We start from the raw sequence: 22821 nt of genomic DNA on the forward strand, positions 1-22821 counted from the left end.
CTGCCTCAATCTTTTCAGGGGACTTATGTAACCCCTCTTCATCGATGACGTGGCCACAATACGAGATCTGCTTCTGGAAAAACTCGCACTTGTGACGATTAGCTCGTAGCCCATATTCCTTTAATCTGGTGAGCACCTTCTCCAAGTTGGCGAGGTGACCACTGTCATTTTTGCCCGTGACCAGGATGTCGTCCAAATAACACTGGGTCCCTGGAATCCCTTGCAGGACTTGATCCATCGCCCTTTGCCAAATAGCCGGAGCCGATGCTACCCCGAACACCAGCCGGTTGTATTGATAGAGACCTTTATGAGTGTGAATCGTAAGGTATTGTTTCGAGGCTTCTTCTACCTCCATTTGCAAGTACGCCTGGGCTAGATCAATTTTGGTGAAGCGTTTACCTCCAGATAGCGAGGCGAAAATATCCTCAATTCGTGGAAGCGGATATTGTACCATGTGAAGAACTGGGTTCACTGTCACCTTAAAATCCCCACAGATGCGGACCTTCTTTGGTTCCCCAGACGTATTACTCAACGACCTCTTCATTACAGGAACGATGGGTGTAGCCCACTCGCTCCAGTCTACTTTGGACAGTACTTATTCTGCCCTCGCAACGCGATCCTATGCAGAGCTAGACAGATAGCGAACAACTTGATATCTTCCAATAAATCACAAGGCTTGACTTTTCTTGTAACGCTTTACTGAAAGATTCTTATTATTGTAAAACTGAAATACAACACAGAAATGGAAGCACACATTAGTATACAAGCGCATAACTGATATGTATACACAATTTTAGGTACGCCTGAGCAACACAGTACATTTAGCAATGAATATACATTTAGCAAACTGGGAGGCATTCTCTTTAAATTAGCCCTGTACATAGTGTATCAAAATACAGCTACTAGTTAATCAGCTAGACAGAGAAAAGTTACAACTAAACATTTTCTACAACATACAGTGTACACTAATCATCTATAGCATTCTAAAATACTTACAGACAAACAATTTCCAAGACTCAAGCATGGGGACGATACAACTGCCCGGAGCCTGTGCTGCTGTAGGAGCACCGTGGTGTAGGTCTGTGTCCCAGCGAGGACTCCACGAGGACTACGTAGCAGTCCTGTGGGGAGCGTGATGGCCTCATCACGCTCGGTCGCGTTGTCTGCGCTTAGGGCGTCACGTGATGCGCGTGGTCGCGTTTCTGGCCGTTGAGGCTGAAGTCGGGAGCGGGAGCTGGAGGCCAGGCTGAGCCGGAGCTTGCCGCGGGAGCGGAAGATCGCGTCGCTCCCGGCGGCTGGTAGATGCGGCCGAAGACGCTAGGCCAGGCTGTGCCGGCGGCCTTTCTGGAAGGCCGAGTCGGGCCGGCAGCCGCCTCCCGCACGTCACGTCGTACGTGCCGTGATGTCAGCACACTACGTCGTACGTGACGTGACGTCAGCACGCTAAGGCGCGTCTTAAAGGGGCAATGGCCCTACAAGGTAAGTTAAAGGGGCAACAGCCCCAACAGGTAGGTTATACATATATAAGTAAGTTAAATACATACAGTGAGGTTAAGTTAGAGGGAGAGGCAGCACACTCCCCGCTTGGTACAATTCCATTGTACCACTACAGATACAAAATAAACCTGAAGAAAACGTCCTTTGGCTGCAACATACTCAGAGTCCGTTCTCTAGGTTACTTCGGAAAGGAGGACTACGATCTCTGAGACTGGCCTCAGAAACACTTTGACAGTCCCTCCTTGACGACCTTCACCTCCACCTTGCGGACCCTCTTGTCCCTGCTCGGCAGAGTTTTGACGACCAGTCCCACTGGCCATTCGTTTCTGTGTGCTTGGCTGTCTTTCAGCAAGACGACATCTCTCACTTTGACATTTGGCTTGTCTTCTGTCCATTTCCTATGGCTCTGTAGGGTGGACAAATACTCTCCTCTCCATCTCTTCCAAGAAGTGTCTGCAAGACACTGTACTTGCCTCCGCTGCTTCCCGTGCAGCTCGGCCATGTCGAAGTTTCCAGAGGGAGCTGAAATAGCACTCATCTTTTGAGTCAGGAGCATCGCTGGGGTGAGGACTGCAGGCATGTCTGGGTCGGTGGACACCGGCACCAGGGTTCTCCTGAGCGAGCAGAGGCGCCCCGCGGCCTGCTCCCCGCCACTCGGAAGACGGCGTCCAGGAGAGCGAGACGGCAGGGGTGCCACCCAGCTGTGTCCATCGTCCTTGGACCTTTCGAACACTGAGCATCCTAGGCCATCTGTGCTCACAGTGGGGCCTGCCTCTTCCTCACAGGCAGAGGAGGTTGACCTATGATGCTGCGTCATGTCATAGTAGTCCTCCTTTACCTGAATCCTGTTTGGGCCTGGGCTGAGACAGGATGTGCGACCGTTGTGCAGCACGTTTGCTTTATAGACGCTGACATCCGCTGGTTTGTGGTCTGTTCCCAGGCAAACTCCACCCACGAGGACCCATCCCAAGTCAAGCCGCTGTGCATAAGGAGCATCGTGGGGCCCATTGATATGCTCACGCACCTTGTGCACCCTTAAGATGTCTCTTCCCAAGAGCAGGAGGATTGGAGCGTCCGGGTCCACAGCTGGAATCTTGTCGGCAATTGGCTGTAGGTGGGGCTGATGGCGTGCGACCTCTGGGGAGGGGATTTCCGTCCTATCCTCTGGCATCATGTCGCACTCAATCAAGGTGGGGAGGGGAAGCTGTAGTTTCCCATCCATGGACTCGATCATGAAGTTCCCAACTCTCCTACCCGGAGTCTCTGTTGTCCCTGCACAGGTTTTTAGCATGTACGGAGCGGCGCTGGCCTTGACTTCAAAGAGATTGATGAATTCTGTCTTCGCTAGAGACTTGTTACTTTGCTCATCGAGCACTGCATACATTTTGATTGCCTTCTCCTTTCTCCCTGCAGGATATGCTTTAACCAAGCAGATTTTGGAGCATGAGCGTGGGCTGCTTGCATTTCCACAAACCTCTGTACACTTGGAGGTGACTGAAGATGTGCTTTCGGTTTGCTCCCCGCTATCCTCTTTGTCAACCGCGGCACTCTCGGTGGTTGACGGAGGAGGACCTGGATGCAGGGCTGCGATGTGTTTTTCGCTGTTGCACTCAGAGCACTTGATTGTCGCCTTGCAGTCTTTTGCCATGTGCGTAGTCGACCCACAACACCTGAAGCAGATGCGGTTCTCTCTCAGGTATGATGTGCGCTCATCAATAGGCTTGTCTCTAAAGCTTCGACACTTTTTGAGTGGGTGGGGCTTCTTGTGTATTGGACACTGACGATCCGGGTCATCCACTTCATTCCCAGCAGAACTGGATTGGTTGACTGAGGGTTCGGCTGGAACATCTGTTTTGTGCACACTCACAGAGGCTTTACATAGATACATAGAGATAGGAACAGGAGTAGGCCATTCGGCCCTTCGAGCCTGCTCCGCCATTCAATGAGATCATGGCTGATCTTACCAGTTCAGTACCCCGTCCCCGCCTTTTCTCCGTAACCCTTAATCCCCTTAGCCTTCAGAAATATATCCAATTCTCTCTTGAAAATATTTATTGAATTAGCCTTCACAGCCCTCTGTGGCAGGGAATTCCACAGGCTCACCACTCTTTGAGTGAAGAAATTCTTCCTCATCTCTGTTTTAAATGATTTGCCCGCTATTTTTAGACTGTGGCCCCTGGTTCTGTGCTCCCCGGCCATTGGAAACATTCTCTCTGAATTCAGCCTGTCCAGGCCTGCCATAATTTTATATGTTTCGATGAGATCCCCTCTCAATCTTCTAAACTCCAGTGAGTACAAGCCCAAACTATTTAATCTCTCTTCGTAGGTCATTCCCGCCATTCCAGGTATCAGCCTGGTGAATCGCCGTTGCACTCTTTCCATGGCAAGAACATCCTTCCGCAGATGGGGCGACCAAAACTGTACACAATACTCCAGATGCGGTCTCACCAGCACCTTGTACAGCTGTAGTAAGGTATCCCTATTCCTATACTCGAACCCCCTTGATATGAAGGCCAACATACCATTTGCCTTCTTAATCGCCTGTTGCACCTGCATGCTCTCCTTCAGTGACTGGTGCACAAGAACACCCAGGTCCCTCTGCACTTCCCCATCTCCCAATCTATTGCCATTTAGATAATAATCTACCCTCCTGTTTTTACCCCCAAAGTGGATAACCTCGCATTTATCCACATTATAGTGCATCTGCCACGTATCCGCCCATTCCCCCAACCTGTCCAAATCGCACTGTAGCCTCCTGACATCCTCATCAGAGCCCACCCCTCCTCCTAGTTTAGTGTCGTCAGCGAATTTGGAAATATTGCATCCAATTCCCTGATCCAGATCATTTATATATATTGTGAACAGCTGGGGTCCCAGGACAGATCCTTGCGGCACCCCGCTGGTCACTGCCTGCCACTCCGAAAACGAGCCGTTTATTCCAACTCTCTGTTTTCTATCCGCCAGCCAGTTCTCTATCCACGTTAATACTTTGCCCCCAATTCCATGAGCCTTAATTTTGCATGATAATCTTTTGTGTGGAACCTTATCGAAGGCTTTCTGGAAGTCAAGGTACACCACATCCACTGGCTCTCCCCCATCTATTTTACCAGTTACTTCCTCAAAAAATTCCAGCAGATTAGTCAAACACGATTTACCCTTTGTAAATCCATGTTGACTCTGTCCGATCCTTTCCCCATTTGTCAAGTGCTCCGCTATTTTATCCTTAATAATGGACTCTAGCATTTTGCCCACAACCGATGTAAGGCTTACTGGTCTATAATTCCCTGCTTTCTCTCTACCCCCCTTTTTAAATATTGGGGTAACATTAGCTACCCTCCAATCCACGGGTACTGTTCCCGAGTCAATGGAGTTCCGGAAGATGATCCTTAGAGCATCTGCTATCTCCAGGGCCACCTCCTTAAGTACCCTAGGATGTAGTTTATCAGGCCCCGGGGATTTGTCGGCCTTCAGTCCCCTCAACCTACCCAACACCATATCCCTAGAGATACTAATTTCTGTCAGCTCCTCCCTCTCATTAGTCCCCATGTTTGCCGATATTCCTGGGAGGTTATTTGTGTCCTCCTTTGTGAATACAGAACCAAAGTATGAGTTTAATTGGTCTGCCATTTCCTTATTCTCCATTATATATTCTCCCGAATCGGACTGCAAGGGACCGACTTGGGATTTTACCAGTCTTTTCCTCCTGATATACCGATAAAAGCTTTTGCAGTCTGTCTTTATGTTTGCTGCAAGTTTACTTTCGTATTCTATTTTCCCCTTCCTGATTAATCCCTTTGTCCTCTTTTGCTGTATCCTGTACTGCCCCCAATCTTCCGGTCTGGTGCTTTTTTTTGCCAGTTAATATGCCCTTTTTTTTGATTTTATGCTGTCCCTAATTTCCCTCGTTATCCACGGTTGAGTCACCTTTTTAGGTTTATTTTTATGCCAAACCGGTATAAACATGTTCTGGAATTCTTCCATTCTATCTTTGAATGCTTGCCATTGTCTCTCTACTGTCAATCCCCCCAGAAACACCACCCAATCAATCTTACCCAATTCCCGTCTCAGACCCTCGTAATTCCCTTTATTTAAGTTCTGGACCTTAGTCTCTGATTCAATTTCCTCACTCTCCATCTCGACTGAGAGCTCGATCATATTATGGTCGCTCTGACCCAAGGGGCCTCGTACAAGAAGATTGCTGATAAGTCCCTTCTCATTGCACAATACCCAGTCTAAAATGGCCTGATCTCGAGTCGGCTCCTCGACATATTGGTCCAGATAACCGTCCCGAAAACATTCCAGGAATTCCTCCTCCTCAGAATTTTTACTAATTTGGGTAGTCCAATCAATATGTAAATTAAAGTCACCCATGATGACAGCTGTACTCTTATCGCACGCTTCTCTAATTTCCCTTTTTATGCCTTCCCTCACCTCCATATTACTATTTGGAGGCCTATATATCACACCCACTAACGTTTTCCTCCCCTTGCTATTTCTCATTTCTACCCATACAGATTCCGTTTCATCCGAGTTAATATCCTTCCTTTCCATTGCATTAATCCCCTCCTTTACCAGCAATGCTACCCCACCTCCCCTACCTTTTTGCCGATCCTTCCTAAATATTGTATATCCCTGGATGTTAAGTTCCCAGCCTTGCCCACCCTGCAGCCACGTTTCTGTAATCCCAATCAAATCATACTTGTTTACCTCTATTTCCACAACTAATTCATCCACCTTGTTCCTAATGCTTCTAGCATTAAGATACAAAGCCTTCAGGCTTGCTTTTTTCACACTCTCATTATGAATTAGTTTGGCCCTTTGTGTTTCTCTCCTTTGCTTATTGCTTCTCACCTTTCTACCATCTATTTCTGACTTCATATGACTTCCCTCTTTTCCACTACCTAGGTTCCCATCCCCCTGCCAAATTAGTTTAAATCCTCCCGAACCGCCCTAGAAAATATTACCCCGAGGACATCGGCTCCCTCACAGTTCAGGTGTAGACCGTCCCCTTGGTACAGGTCCCTCCTCCCCAAGAACTGGTTCCAATGCCTCAAGAATTTAAATCCCTCTCCCTTGCACCACTGCTCAAGCCACGTATTTAGCTTATCTATCTTACTCTCTCTAAACTTATTAGCTCGTGGCACTGGTAGCAATCCAGAGATTACTACCTTTGAGGTCCTACTTTTCAATTTAGCTCCTAACTCCCTAAATTCAGCTTGTAGGACCTCCTCCCTCTTTTTACCTACATCGTTGGTACCTACATGTACCACGACAACTGGCTGATCCCCCTCCCCCTTCAGAATGCTCTGCACCCGCTCCGAGACATCCTTGACCCTTGCACCAGGGAGGCAACATACCATCTTGGAGTCTCGGTCTCGGCCACAGAAACTCCTGTCTATCCCCCTTACAATTGAATCCCCTATCACTATAGCCCTATCCCTCTTTTTCCCGCCCTTCTGTGCAGCAGAGCCAGTCATGGTGCCCTGAACCTGGCTGCTGGTGCCTTCCCCTGATAAGTCATCTCCCCCAACAGTACCCAAAACGGTAAACCTGTTTTGGAGGGAGATGACCGCAGGTGACTCCTGCACTACCTTCCTGCCTTTACCCTGCCTTTTGGTCACCTTTATTGCTGTACTTTGTGGATTTCTCTGTTCTCGAAGGAGCGTAACTGCTGGAGGTGGAGAAAGTGAAACTTGGATCATTCCTCACCTTTGCCTGTTGTTGGACGAACCTGGAGAAGAGAGAGAAGGGGGGAAATGCCACTCCATTGTCCTCCTTGTACTTGGATCCCTTAGCTATCCATTTCTCTTGAAGGTTGTGGGGGAGCTTTTCCACTATTGGGTTTACCCCACGAGCTGTATCCAAATACGAGAGGCCGGTCAGGTAACCTTCTCCCTTGGCACACTTCAGTTCGAGGAGAATGTCGCCCAGTTCTCGGAGCTCGATATTATCTTTGTTGGTTAGCTTCGGAAAGTCCTCAATCTTCTTGAGCAGTGCGTGTTCGATGACTTCTGGTGTCCCATAACAGTCTTCGAGACGTTGCCAAACCAGGTTGAGGCCTGCTGTGGGATTGCTGACGAGCGCTGAGCGAATTCTCTTCGCCTGTTTGGACGACTCAGCTCCGAGCCACTTTGTCATCAGGTCTAGTTCTTCTCTGGCTGACAGATTCAAGTCCTTGGTGGTACTCAGGAAGGACGCTTTCCATGACCAATAATTTTCGGGACGGTCATCAAATTCTAGGAGGCCTGAACTTAACAATTCTCGACGGGTAAGGTACCTAGCGAGGTCTTGTGCACCTTGTGGCTCGGGTGAGGACTGCTTGGCTGGATTGGCCGGGTGTTGTGGAGGTCTCTGCAGGTGAGTCTTACTTGTTTCTTCTCTTTTAAGCTCAGTGTCTCCGAAAACGGGCCGTTTGTTGCTGTGGTGAGTGGCTGGTTCTACATCGAGATACCTGAATGTTTCCTTTGAGAACAATTTGGAGTGTTGTTGGACATACTCACTTGTACGTTGCACTGGACTGAGGGGCTGTTCCAGATCATATGTTTCCTGGCTGGGCTCCCCGCTTTCGCTCTCCTCGCCTTCTTCATAAGCTGCGGCTTCGGCTTTAGCGGCAGCGGCAGCTCTCTGGCTTTGGAGAATGTGGAGAATGGCAGCGAGGTCAGCTCTCTGCTTCATCACACTAGCTTCTTGTTCAGCAAGGGCCAATTGGGCCTGGGCAGCTTCTACCTTGGCACGTGCTTTGGCGGCTGCAGAAGCTATCGATGACGACGGTCTGCTGGACTGCCGAGATGATCTAGTGGATACTTTAGAGGACTGTGCTGTCTGCTTCATCACACCAGCGTCGAGGTCAGCTCTCTGCTTCATAAGGTCGGCTTTCTGCTTCATCATACTCGCGTCGAGGTCGGCGCTCTGCTTCGTGAGGTCAGCTTCTTTTTCGGCGAAGGACAATTGAGCCTGGGCGGCTTTTGCCTCGGCACGTGCTTTGGCGGCTGCAGAAGCTGTCGATGACGACGGTCTGCTGGACCGCCGAGATGACCTAGAGGATACTTTAGAGGACTGTGACTTGGCATCGTTTGCTAGGAGAGGCTCATGCTTCTCGCTTGACTGGTCGACGTCCTCCATGGTATATTGTCTTCCCGAGCGTAGACTCATGGTAGCTGAGTGGTATCTTCCTGTGCTTGAGCCCGCTGTGCTGTTGTCTTTTTACTATTCTGCCCTCGCAACGCGATCCTATGCAGAGCTAGACAGATAGCGAACAACTTGATATCTTCCAATAAATCACAAGGCTTGACTTTTCTTGTAACGCTTTACTGAAAGATTCTTATTATTGTAAAACTGAAATACAACACAGAAATGGAAGCACACATTAGTATACAAGTGCATAACTGATATGTATACACAATTTTAGGTACGCCTGAGCAACACAGTACATTTAGCAATGAATATACATTTAGCAAACTGGGAGGCATTCTCTTTAAATTAGCCCTGTACATAGTGTATCAAAATACAGCTACTAGTTAATCAGCTAGACAGAGAAAAGTTACAACTAAACATTTTCTACAACATACAGTGTACACTAATCATCTATAGCATTCTAAAATACTTACAGACAAACAATTTCCAAGACTCAAGCATGGGGACAATACAACTGCCCGGAGCCTGTGCTGCTGTAGGAGCACCGTGGTGTAGGTCTGTGTCCCAGCGAGGACTCCACGAGGACTACGTAGCAGTCCTGTGGGGAGCGTGATGGCCTCATCACGCTCGGTCGCGTTGTCTGCGCTTGGGGCGTCACGTGATGCGCGTGGTCGCGTTTCTGGCCGTTGAGGCTGAAGTCGGGAGCGGGAGCTGGAGGCCAGGCTGAGCCGGAGCTTGCCGCGGGAGCGGAAGATCGCGTCGCTCCCGGCGGCTGGTAGATGCGGCCGAAGACGCTAGGCCAGGCTGTGCCGGCGGCCTTTCTGGAAGGCCGAGTCGGGCCGGCAGCCGCCTCCCGCACGTCACGTCGTACGTGCCGTGACGTCAGCACACTACGTCGTACGTGACGTGACGTCAGCATGCTAAGGCGCGTCTTAAAGGGGCAATGGCCCTACAAGGTAAGTTAAAGGGGCAACGGCCCCAACAGGTAGGTTATACATATATAAGTAAGTTAAATACATACAGTGAGGTTAAGTTAGAGGGAGAGGCAGCACAGTACTCCTGAACGTTCCAACCCTTCCAGCTCTGCTTCGACAGCTGGTCTGATCGCATAAGGTACTGGTCTGGCCTTAAGAAACTTTGGGCTTGCATTTTCCTCTATTTTAATCGTTGCTGTTATGCCTTTTAGTGTTCCGAGTCCCTCCTGGAACACTTCTTTTGTGTCAGTTAGCATTTTTGACAGTCGTCCAGGTGTGACGTCGTCATCCTTTTTGGCCTCAACCTTCAGGGCCTGTATGGAATGCCAATCTAATTGTATCTTCCGGATCCATTCACGTCCTAGTAGTGGTGGTCCTCCATCTGGCAATACATATAGGTCCATTTTAGGTATTTCCTGGCCTTTATATATCACTTTCACCCTTATTTTTCCTTTGGGGTAGACTTTTTTCCCCGTGTATGTCTTCAAGAGAATCCCTGTAGCTTTCAAGGGTATATGTGAAAATAGCCGCTTGTAGTCCCTTTGGTTTATGACTGTTAGGGCTGATCCTGTGTCCAATTCCATTTTCACTTGGACTCCGTCTATCTTGAGTGTAACCCAGATAGTCTGGTGATCCTCCATTTTGGTTACATTATGTAGTTTCAGACAACCCAGCTCCTTGCTTCCGGAGTCTGTGTCACTTTTCTGTTCGTCTGAACTACTGTCCATTACCTTGTGTACCTTTTTGTACTTCTCCTGTGGAGATTTCTTACTGTTGGTTTTCTTCCCAGACCTGCAGACTCTTGCTATGTGTCCTGCTTTCCCACACTGTCTGCACACTTGATCCTTGAACCAACAATCCTTCTGGCCGTGTGTTGTTCTGCCGCAGCGATAGCACTTCCCTGTTCCATAGGACATTTCATTGGTGCCATATTCTTGCGGTCTCCGTTGTATCTCTGCAGCACCCCTTGCGGCTACTTCATGTGATACTGCCATACTGAAAGCCTTGTCCAGCGTAAGATCCTTTTCTGATAGAAGCCATTTCTGGGTTCCTTCACTTTGCAGCCCACACACAAACTTGTCCCTTAACGTATCTGCTAGTCCCGCTCCAAACTGGCAGTGTTTCGATAGCTTGCACAGTTCCGTTGGGTACTCAGCATTGCTTTCGTCTTTGTGTTGGTTCCTTTTATGGAACTTAAATCGTTCTGCTATCAGCAGCGGTGTGGGGTTTAAGTGGTCCTGTAGGATTTCTACTATGCTTTCGAAATTCTTGTTCACAGGCTTCTCTGGGGTTATTAGGTTTCGCAGTAACCCATAAGTTTTTGCACCCATGGAATTTAACAAAACCAGTGCTTTCCTAGCATCTGGCACTTCATTCACCCTGCAGTACACCTCAATACGTTCCACATATGTCGCCCAATCTTCGACTTCATTGTCGAACGTAGAGATACTGCCACTCTTTGGCATCCCTGGGTGTGATTTAACTGTCAAAAATGGCATCTCCCGCGCTTCCCCTTCTTCTCCGCTGGCACAAAATGGCATCTCCCGCGCTTTCCTTCCTTCCCGCGCTCGCCCTTCTTCTCCGCTGCGGCTTCTAAAAATGGCGTCTCCCGTGCTCTTCCTTCTTCTCCGCGGCTCAGTGGTGTCTCCCGCGCTCTCCCTTCTTCTCCCCTCGGACACTGCTCAGCCCTTGAGCCCTGGCTGTGCTCTGCGCGTTCTTTTTTTTTGTGCGCCTTTCCCGTTTCCGCCGCTCGGTCCTGAACCCGGCTGCTGCTTTACCCTCTCTCTCTCCGTTTTGTTTTTCCTCGACGCCGCTCGGTTTTCAACCCCCGGCTGCGCCCTGTGCGCTTCACCCTCTATCTTACCCCGTCGACGCTGCTCGGCTTTCTCTCCGCCGTCGGTCAGCTCCAGCCGCCGCTGTCCGGGAAGGGTCTGCGCTGTACCTGTCGTCAGTCTATTGCTGATTGTCGTGGCTGGGGAACCAAGCCCGGCTCTCCACAGCCTCCCCTGCGATGTTCACTCTCTGCCGGACGACTGGGCGGTTGCTCGTGGTCGACGCCCTTGTTTCTGGCCTCGACTTTCTTCCACCGCCCTCCCGGAGCGAATCCTCGAAGGGAAATGCAGAGTTGCAGGTAGATTCGAATCGACACTCGTCGCCACTGTTAGATCCGTGATTCTGAGAGTATGATGTTTTTCAATAACCACACGGATGCTGTAACTTAACAATCAACAGGTATTTACTGGAGTAGGGTAGTCTCAAGACTGGGGTACAGAGGCATGCTCAAGGCTTATATACAGGTGTGGTCACTGCCGGTACTACAGTATACAGGAGCTGTAAAAGTAGTTCTCTCTTAAAGGTACATACACTACATGTCTTCACGGAGGAAGACACAAAAAACCTCCCAGAAATACGAGAAAACCAAGGGTGTGAGGAGAATGAGAAACTTAAAGAAATTATTATTAGTAAAAAAGCAGTACTAGCAAAATTAATGGGACCAAAAGTCGATAAATCCCAAGGACCAGATGACCTACATCCTCAGGTTTTTGAAAGAGGTGGCCATTGGGATAGTGAACGTATTGGTTGTTATCTTCCAAAATTCTATAGATTCTGGAACGGCTCCTGCAGATTGGAGGATAGCAAATGTAACCCCGCTATCTAAGAAAGGAAGGAGAGAGAAAACGGGGAACTACAGACCTGTTAGCCTCACTTCAGTAGTTGGGAAAATTCGGGAATCTATTATAAAGGAAGCAATAACTGGGCACTTAGAAACTAATACTAAGATTGGGCAGAGTCAACATGGATTTATGAAAGGGAAATCCTGTTTAACAAATTATTGGAGTTCTTTGAGGATGTAACTAGTGGAGTAGACAAAGGGGAACCGGTAGATGTGGTGTATTTGGATTTTCAGAAGGCCTTCAATAAGGTCCCAAACAAGAGGTTGGTGAACAAAATTAGGGCACATGGAATTGGGGGTAATATACTAGCATGGATTGAGAATTGGTTAACAGACAGAAAACAAAGAGTAGGGATAAACGGATCTTTTTCAGGATGGCAGGCTGTGACTAGTGGGGTACCGCAAGGATCGGTGCTTGGGCCCCAGCTATTCACAATCTATATCAATGATTTGGATGAGGGGACTAAATGTAACATTTCCAAATTTGCTGATGATACAAAGCTAGGTGGCAGTGTCAGTTGTGAAGAGGATGTGAAGAGGCTTCAAGGGGATCTCGACAGGCTCAGTGAGTGGGCGAGAACATGGCAGATGGAATATAATGTGGATAAATGTGAAGTTATCCACTTTGGTAGAAAAAACAGAAAGGCAGAGTATTTCCGAAATGGTGAAAGGTTGAGGAATGCAGATGCTCAAAGGGACCTGGGTGTCCTTGTACATGAGTCACTGAAAGTGAATGTGCAGGTGCAGCAAGCCATTAGGAAGGCAAATGGTATGCTGGCCTTCATTACAAGAGGACTTGAGTACAGGAGTAAAGAAATCTTACTCCAATTATATAGGGCCTTGGTGAGACCATACCTGGAATACTGTGTACAATTTTGGTCTACTTACCTAAGGAAGGATATACTTGCCATAGAGGGAGTGCAACGAAGGTTCACGAGATTGATTCCTGGGATGGTGGAACTGTCGTATGAAAAGAGATTGAGTAAACTAAACCTGTATTCTCTTGAATTCAGAAGAATGAGAGGGGATCTCATTGAAGCATACAAAATTATTACAGGGCTTGATAGGGTGGATGCTGGGAGAATGTTTCCCTTGGCTGGGGAGTCTAGAACCAGGGGCCACAGCCACAGGATAAAGGGTAGGTCATTCAGGACTGAGATGAGAAGAAATTTCTTCACACAGAGGGTGATGAATCTTTGGAATTCTCTACCCCAGAGGGCTATGGAGGCTCAGTCATTGGGTATATGCAAAACAGAAGTCGATAGATTTCTGACTAGTAAGGGCATCAAGGGATATGGCGATAGGGCCGGTGAATGGAGTTGAGGCAGAAGATCAGCCATGATCTCACTGAATGGCGGAGCAGGCTCGAAGGGCCGAATGGCCTACTCCTGCTCCTATTTCTTTCTTATGTTCTTATGTTTCTGGCACCTTCCCAGTGTTGGGGGTGGGACATCAGGTACTGGGCGAGGTTGGTGAAGGCCATGGGAGGAATGAGGGGCACCAGGCAAAGGAGGCAGGGGTGCCGGGGGGAGGGAGGGCAAAGGTCATGGGTGCTTCCATTTTCCACATACTCGACTGGAGTGGGGTAGGGGAGGAAGGAGAGTGGAGTGGTGCTGTGGGGTAGGGGAGGAAGGAGAGTGGAGTGGTGCTGTGGGGTAGAGGAGGGAGGAGAGTGGAGTGGCACTGTGGGGTAGGGGAGGAAGGAGAGTGGAGTGGTGCTGTGGGGTAGGGGAGGGAGGAGAGTGGAGTAGTGCTGTGGGGTAGGGGAGGGAGGAGAGTGGAGTGGTGCTGTGGGGTAGGGGAGGGAGGAGAGTGGAGTGGTGCTGTGGGGTAGGGGAGGGAGGAGAGTGGAGTGGTGCTGTGGGGTAGGGGAGGGAGGGGAGTGGAGTGGTGCTGTGGGGTAGGGGAGGAAGGAGAGTGGAGTGGTGCTGTGGGGTAGAGGAGGGAGGAGAGTGGAGTGGTGCTGTGGGGTAGGGGAGGGAGGAAAGTGGAGTGGTGCTGTGGGGTAGTGGAGGGAGGAGAGTGGAGTGGTGCTGTGGGGTAGGGGAGGGAGGGGAGTGGAGTGGTGCTGTGGGGTAGGGGAGGGAGGAGAGTGGAGTGGTGCTGTGGGGTAGGGGAGGGAGGGGAGTGGAGTGGTGCTGTGGGGTAGGGGAGGAAGGAGAGTGGAGTGGTGCTGTGGGGTAGAGGAGGGAGGAGAGTGGAGTGGTGCTGTGGGGTAGGGGAGGGAGGAAAGTGGAGTGGTGCTGTGGGGTAGGGGAGGGAGGAGAGTGGAGTGGTGCTGTGGGGTAGGGGAGGGAGGAGAGTGGAGTGGTGCTGTGGGGTAGGGGAGGGAGGAGAGTGGAGTAGTGCTGTGGGGTAGGGGAGGGAGGAGAGTGGAGTGGTGCTGTGGGGTAGGGGAGGGAGGAGAGTGGAGTGGTGCTGTGGGGTAGGGGAGGGAGGAGAGTGGAGTAGTGCTGTGGGGTAGGGGAGGGAGGGGAGTGGAGTGGTGCTGTGGGGTAGGGGAGGGAGGAGAGTGGAGTGGTGCTGTGGGGTAGGGGAGGGAGGGGAGTGGAGTGGTGCTGTGGGGTAGGGGAGGGAGGGGAGTGGAGTGGTGCTGTGGGGTAGGGGAGGGAGGAGAGTGGAGTGGTGCTGTGGGGTAGGGGAGGGAGGGGAGTGGAGTGGTGCTGTGGGGTAGAGGAGGGAGGAGAGTGGAGTGGTGCTGTGGGGTAGGGGAGGGAGGAGAGTGGAGTGGTGCTGTGGGGTAGGGGAGGGAGGAGAGTGGAGTGGTGCTGTGGGGTAGGGGAGGGAGGAGAGTGGAGTGGTGCTGTGTGGTAGGGGAGGGAGGAGAGTGGAGTGGTGCTGTGGGGTAGAGGAGGGAGGAGAGTGGAGTGGTGCTGTGGGGTAGGGGAGGGAGGAGAGTGGAGTGGTGCTGTGGGGTAGGGGAGGGAGGAGAGTGGAGTGGTGCTGTGGGGTAGGGGAGGGAGGGGAGTGGAGTGGTGCTGTGGGGTAGGGGAGGGAGGAGAGTGGAGTGGTGCTGTGGGGTAGGGGAGGGAGGGGAGTGGAGTGGTGCTGTGGGGTAGGGGAGGGAGGGGAGTGGAGTGGTGCTGTGGGGTAGGGGAGGGAGGAGAGTGGAGTGGTGCTGTGGGGTAGGGGAGGGAGGGGAGTGGAGTGGTGCTGTGGGGTAGGGGAGGGAGGAGAGTGGAGTGGTGCTGTGGGGTAGGGGAGGGAGGAGAGTGGAGTGGTGCTGTGGGGTAGGGGAGGGAGGGGAGTGGAGTGGTGCTGTGGGGTAGGGGAGGGAGGAGAGTGGAGTGGTGCTGTGGGGTAGGGGAGGGAGGGGAGTGGAGTGGTGCTGTGGGGTAGGGGAGGGAGGAGAGTGGAGTGGTGCTGTGGGGTAGGGGAGGGAGGAGAGTGGAGTGGTGCTGTGGGGTAGGGGAGGGAGGGGAGTGGAGTGGTGCTGTGGGGTAGGGGAGGGAGGAGAGTGGAGTGGTGCTGTGGGGTAGGGGAGGGAGGAGAGTGGAGTGGTGCTGTGGGGTAGGGGAGGGAGGAGAGTGGAGTGGTGCTGTGGGGTAGGGGAGGGAGGAGAGTGGAGTGGTGCTGTGGGGTAGGGGAGGGAGGGGAGTGGAGTGGTGCTGTGGGGTAGGGGAGGGAGGAGAGTGGAGTGGTGCTGTGGGGTAGGGGAGGGAGGAGAGTGGAGTGGTGCTGTGGGGTAGGGGAGGGAGGGGAGTGGAGTGGTGCTGTGGGGTAGGGGAGGGAGGAGAGTGGAGTGGTGCTGTGGGGTAGGGGAGGGAGGAGAGTGGAGTGGTGCTGTGGGGTAGGGGAGGGAGGAGAGTGGAGTGGTGCTGTGGGGTAGGGGAGGGAGGAGAGTGGAGTGGTGCTGTGGGGTAGGGGAGGGAGGAGAGTGGAGTGGTGCTGTGGGGTAGGGGAGGGAGGAGAGTGGAGTGGTGCTGTGGGGTAGGGGAGGGAGGAGAGTGGAGTGGTGCTGTGGGGTAGGGGAGGGAGGGGAGTGGAGTGGTGCTGTGGGGTAGGGGAGGGAGGAGAGTGGAGTGGTGCTGTGGGGTAGGGGAGGGAGGAGAGTGGCAGAATTAACTGGCAGCAACTGTGGAGGAGGCATGCCTGCATTGACTGATGGGATAGAGATAGAATACCGACTTCAATTAACTTGGAGGGGAGAAGCATACCAGGTGAATTGAGGGGGAAGTGTGCCAGTATGAAGTGGGAGGGCTGGAGTTGGAGAGAGAGGGGGAGAATTTGGGTTGAGCCGCAAACGGGGCGCCAAGCTCGCCTGGGCACCAGATTTAGCGCTGCGATCGGAGCAGCAGCGATCGCCGGAAATTCAGCTTGAGCACCCCAAGAGGGACATGGGGCGAGGCTCGAGGCGCTCCGCGTCCCTCTTAGGGCGCTGAAACTGAATATCGCAGCGCAACGTGCCACAGCGGTACTGCAGGCCTTCCTCCCATTCTTAAGGGGGAGGGGCCTGCACCAGCGCGATGAGCGATCGCGAGTGCCAGCAAAAGAGCCCGGCACCGAGGAGAAGTGCCAGGCTCTCAGAAAAGAGTCGGCAATGCCGCAGGGGGAGAACAGGAGGCCGGGGACGGAGGTGCTGGCAGGCGGCCGCCGAAAAAAACGGCCGCCCCGCACCTCCACCTTAATTTGCGCCACTGCCGCCACAGGTAGGCCCCGTGAACCGGGCGCGATTAGCGAGCGGCGATACAGAGGCGGTCGCTGCCAAATATCGCGATTGGGGCGGTAGCGGGGCGCTGCACACACCGATGATGTCATCGGTGGCAGCGCAGCGCAACAGGCTAACGCCGCCATTAGCGCCCCAGCTAAATATCACGGGAGGCGTGGCCAGTGGCGCTAAAGCGACTGAGTGCACTCTTTAGGCGCTAACTGGTGGCGCAGCCCACCGAATTTCTCCCCCAGAGTCTCTGTGAAAGGGTAGGGTGTTGGCTGGGGTACAGTGTTTTTGAACTGGGTCCAGAGGGGTTAACATACCTCTGTAAACTGGGGCCGGGGGGAGCGGAGCGGGATTGGACATGGGTGAGCAGCTGTTGAGGTAACTTTGGAGAAGTGATGGTCTGGTTGTTTGATTGAACATACTTCCTTTATTGAGATCAAAAATCTACCAATTGTTAACCATGAAAGTGCTTAAAGCTAGCTAGAATGCACCATTTTTAATATAAAATTCTACCAAGCGCAGCTCATTCACTTTGACAACTCCTACGCAGTTCAGCTGATAACAATCAGTGACATGCTGTGGTTATTATAGATACTCTGTGGGCTAGAAATTCAGCTCGGCACAAAGGGCTTGTCGCCCGGGCAGGGGGCAAAAAAGTGCCTCCTGGGAAATTCGGCTGGGCGCTGCTGAGGCGTTACCCGATAGCGCTGTGCCTCGGGCCACTGCACCGCCAGCATTGACGTCATCGCCATGCGCCGCAACCCCTTAGCGCCCCACCATGGCCCCTACCGCGGAGAAATTTGGCTGTGCCCTGCAAGGCTGCCGCGGGTGGTGTGAGCGCCAGCCTTGTGGGTCGTGAACCGGGCCGACCTTCGCTCGCGGGGTGGTAGTTAAAAGGGAGTTGCAGCCACGACCCGCGCCACCATTTTCTTTTTATGGCCGACCTCTGAGTCGGCCCACTGCGGTGGGCCATGGCCTGGTCCTGGCCGCCATCGCGGTGCCGGGCTGCGGTCGCAGCACCACGCCGCCCCGGTGGCCTAGTTGGGGCCATGGGAGGCCCTGCAGAGTGCGCAGCGGTCCTCCCCTTTAACTGAAGGGGAGGGGCGTTGAAACGCGGAGACTCCGCCGAGCGCTGCCGATCGCGCCCGGACGTCGCCTTGGTTACCGCCCCACCAGGAAGTGGAGCGCCCAACATTGCGCTCCACTTCCTGTGCGGGGCGGTAAACCGAATTTAGCAGCCGGGGCGGTGCTTCCGTGCCGGGAGCTAAATGTCCGGCCTTAACTCGGTCACCACCCCCAAACGGGGTGTAACTGAATTTTGCGCCCTGTGAATTAAATGGAAGCACATTGTCCTTAGTAACCTACTGCTGAGGGGAGATTGCTCATTGGCATTTCCTTTACCCCCATACAATTCATCACAGCTTAAAGTGTTAATCAGGAAATCCTCATAACTGCTGTCAGCAAGAACAGCTTCCTACTAACATTTAATGTGCGGTGAGTGCGTTGTGACTTGACTCACTTTGAGTAATGCACAACTTGTAACCAAATAAGGAACTTGATTAGTATCATCACTGGCTGCTCAACATTCTTAGCGCTAACCAGCCCTGTGTCTGCTTAGATTGTTATGATTTCTGATTTTTATCTCCAAACCTGCATAAAATAATAATCCTTGGTGGTTACTAATTGTAGCAGTTCTGTGTGGGAGCCAGTCACTAGTGGAGTCCCGCAGGGATTGATGTTACAGAAGATAGATCTTGCATTTATATAGCACCTTTTAAGTACTAAGAGGGCGCTAACGGGGCACAAATCAACTAGCGCCTGGGCACAGCACCGCTAACGCCTCCAACGAAATTCAGCGAGAGGTTAGCGGCGGCGCTAACCGCTAACGCTCCAATGAGTATCGGCCCAACCTGCTCAACCTTTCTTCATAAGACAACCCCTTCATCTCAGGAATTAACCTCGTGAACCTTCTCTGAACGGCCTCTAATGCAAGTAAATAGAGAGACCAAAATTACATGCAGTACTCCAGGTGTGGTCTCACCAGCGTCCTGTGCAGTTGTAGCAAGACTTCCCTACTTTTATACTCCATCCCCCTTGCAATAAAAGCCAACATTCCATTTGCCTTCCTAATTACTTGCTGTACCTGCATGCTAACTTTTTGTGTTTCATGTATGAGGACCCCCAGGTCCCTCTGTACCTCAGCATTATCCATTTAAATAATAATTTGCTTTTTTATTTTTCCTACCAGAGTGTAGAACCTCACATTTTCCCACAATATACTCCATCTGCCAAATTTTTGCCCACTCACTTAACCTATCTATATCCCTTCACAACTTGCTTTCCCACCTATCTTTGTATCATCAGCAAATTTGGCTGCAGTACACATGGTCCCTTCATCCAAGTCATTAATATAGATTGTAAATAGTTGAGGCCCCAGCACTGATCCCTGTGGCACCCCACTAGTTACAGTTTGCCAACTGGAAAATGACCCATTTATCCCGACTCTTTGTTTTCTGTTAGTTAGCCAATCTCCTATCCATGCTAATATATTACCTCCAACCCCGTGAGCTCTTATCTTGCGCAGTAACCTTTTATGCGGCACCTTATCGAATGCCTTCTGGAAATCCAAATACACCACATCTACTGGTTCCCCTTTATCCACCCTGCTCGTTACATCCTCAAAGAACTCGAGTAAATTTGTCACGATTTCCCTTCAATAAAACCATGTTGACTCTGCTTGACTATATTATGATTTTCTAAATGTCCTGCTATTACTTCCTTAATAATGGATTCCAGCATTTTCCCAATGACAGATGTTAGGCTAACTGGCCTATAGTTTCCTGCTTTGTGCAGAATAGAGGTGCTTTTGCCGCTGATACAGGTGCAGGATCTGGTCCTGTCCTGCGCTGGGGATGGTGACTCCTGTTTTTTTATATAAGCTTCTCCTTTGCCACTTCCCACAGGGGAATCCAGGTCCTTCACCGTACAGGTGCGTCAAGTGGACGACTATCCCGTGGACATCTACTACTTGATGGACGTCTCTTACTCCATGAAGGACGATTTGTTAACCATCCAGCAACTAGGCACAAAATTGGCCGCAGAAATGGCCAAACAGACCAGCAACCTGCAACTGGGCTTTGGAGTTTTTGTGGACAAGCCCATCTCTCCATATATTTATATGACATCAGAGGAAGAAATCAAAAACCCCTGTGTTAGGTAAGGAGAGAAAGATGTGCATTTCTATGGCGCCTTTCACAACCTCAGGACACTCCAAAGCACTTTACAGCCAATGAAGTACTTTTTTTGAAGTGTAGCCGCTGCTGTAATGTAGGAAACGCGGCAGCCAATTTGCACACAGCAAGCTCCCACAAACAGCAATGAGATAATGACCAGATCATCTGTTTTTAGTGATGTTGGTTGAGGGATAAATCTTGGCCAGGAAAATGGGGAGAACTCCCCTTCTCTTCTTCAAAATAATGGGTTTTTTTTACATCTTATCTGAAAGACGGCACCTCCAACAGTCCTGCATTCCCTCAGTACTGCACTGGAGTGTCAGCCTAGTACCTGGAGTGGGATTTGAACCCACAACCTTCTGACTCAGAGGCGAGGGTGATGCGACTGAGCCACAGATGATGCCTAAAGAGGCAATAAGGGCAATAAAGGGATTATCCCATTTCTGAAGAGGAGGGGTGTAGGATAGGGACACAGTGTAACTCTCCTCCTGATGTAGATTACAGGTTATGAATGAATTCCAGCGTTGTATTGTGTTAAATATTAATTCGAACAGATACTGATATACAGTTGATGAAATGGTTAGATCTGTAGAGCATGCCAGGAGAGAACTAGTCAGTCTGGAAAGTAGTGTTTGAATAATTGCATCCCCGTCTATCTGTTAATACGCTAAAAATCTTCCGAGGGCGTTCTCCCGATCAGCCACTGTAACTTCGGCAGAAGATCGGTGGAAACTGTGTTTACATACGTATTGAGGGACTCCACCATTCTTCTGCAAAAGTTAGAGATTCCTGTCACTTATGTCTGCACGCACTTCCTGTCAACTTTCGCCATTGGTAACTCCTCTATATCAAATGGAAAATTCCTATGTAAACAAGTAACACCCGCCCACTGCAGTGCCCCCTCCGACCCCAGTGGAGGTACTGCAACACCACCACTAGCGGGTGGGTGGAACTACAACGTGACAAGTTTACATGAGTAGCTTTCACTGTAAATGTGGACATAGGAATTTACAATGGAAATATAAAAATAAGTGAAAATTTATGACTTTAAAATGGGGACTGAATTATAGAGTTATACAGCACAGAAAGAGTCTCTTCGGCCCATCGTGTCCGCGCCGGCCATCAAGCCCTACCTATTCTAATCCCATTTTCCAGCACTTGGTCCGTAGCCTTGTATGCTATGGCGTTTCAAGTGCTCATCTAAATGCTTCTTGAATGTTGTGAGGGTTCCTGCCTCTACCACCCTTTCAGGCAGTGAGTTCCAGATTCCAACCACCCTCTGGGTGAAAAGGTTTTTCCTCAAATCCCCTCTAAACCTCCTGCCCCTTACCTTGAATCTATGCCCCCTGGTTATTGACCCCTCTACTAAGGGGAAAAGTTCCTTTCTATCTACCCTCTCTATGCCCCTCATAATTTTGTACACCTCAATCAGGTCCCCCCTCAGCCTTCTCTGCTCTAAGGAAAACAACCCCAGCCTGTCCAGTCTCTCTTCATAGCTGAAGCGCTCCAGCCCAGGTAACATCCTGGTGAATCTCCTCTGCACCCTCTCCAATGCAATCACATCCCTCCTATAGTGTGGTGACCAGAACTGCACACAGTATTCCAGCTGTGGCCTAACTAGCGTTTTGTACAGCTCCATCATAACCTCCCTGCCTGTAATGAAATCTGTTTGTCTTGATCCTGTATTTGTTTTGCACTCATGTATATTACCCTCCCCCACTGTGTATAGTTTCACTTCCTCTTTCCCGACTAACCTGGGAGGTTCCAGGTCTTGGCTCTTGGCTCCGCCCCTGACTTCTCTTACATAAAGATCCCAGGATCTGTATGACTCATTCCTGTGAACCAGTCGGCATGTTGAAATGTTAGCTCTGATCTTAGTGATTAAAAGCCAACTTGTTTAAGTCTATAACTTCTAGTTTTGTGGTTATTGAAGGCCCATCACTGCCCTTATATTCTATGCCTCGGTTAATGAAGGCAAGTATCCCATATGCCTTTTTAAACACCTTATCTACCTGTCCTGCTGCCTTCAGGGATCTATGTACATGCACACCAAGGTCCCTCTGATCCTCTGTCCGTCCTAGGATCCTACCATTCATTGTGTATTCCCTTGCCTTGTTTGTCCTCACAAAATGCATCACCTCACACTTTTCAGGGTTAAATTCCATTTGCCACTGTTCTGCCCATCTAACCATCCCGTCTATATCGTCCTTGTAGCCTGAGGCTTCCCGCTTCACGATTGACCACTCCACCAATTTTCGTGTCATCTGCGAACTTACTGATCATACCTCCTATATTCATATCTAAATCATTAATGTACACTACAAACAGCAAAGGACCCAGCACTGATCCCTACGGTACGCCACTGGACACAGGCTTCCAGTCACAAAAACAACCTTCGACCATCACCCTCTGCCTCCTGCCACTAAGCCAATTTTGGATCCAATGTGCCAAATTGCCCTGGATCCTATGGGTTCTTACCTTCTTGACCAGTCTCCCATGTGGGACTTTGTCAAAAGCCTTACTCAAATCCATGTAGATGACATCAACTGCACTACCCTCATCCACACACCTAGTCCCCCCCTCGAAAAATTCAATCAAATCGGTCAGACATGATCTCCCCCTGACAAAGCCATGCTGACTATCGCTGGTCAA

The 22821-nt window shown here is 50.7% G+C and overlaps 1 protein-coding gene across 1 annotated transcript in view; it reads left to right on the top strand.

The window, feature by feature from the left end:
- The window catches only part of LOC147101474 (integrin beta-3-like), a 120655-nt gene that overhangs the window by 41551 nt on the left and 56283 nt on the right, over positions 1-22821 (top strand). Inside the window, exon 4 of the mRNA XM_085966612.1 lies at positions 19900-20152. Coding sequence (XP_085822738.1) covers positions 19900-20152 — 253 coding nt within the window. The remainder of the gene's footprint in view (positions 1-19899; positions 20153-22821) is intronic.

Source organism: Somniosus microcephalus, chromosome 24 (genome assembly GCF_052327205.1).
Source record: "Somniosus microcephalus isolate GS21.2 chromosome 24, FLI_Smic_1.0, whole genome shotgun sequence".
In the NCBI taxonomy this organism is placed as follows: domain Eukaryota; kingdom Metazoa; phylum Chordata; class Chondrichthyes; order Squaliformes; family Somniosidae; genus Somniosus; species Somniosus microcephalus.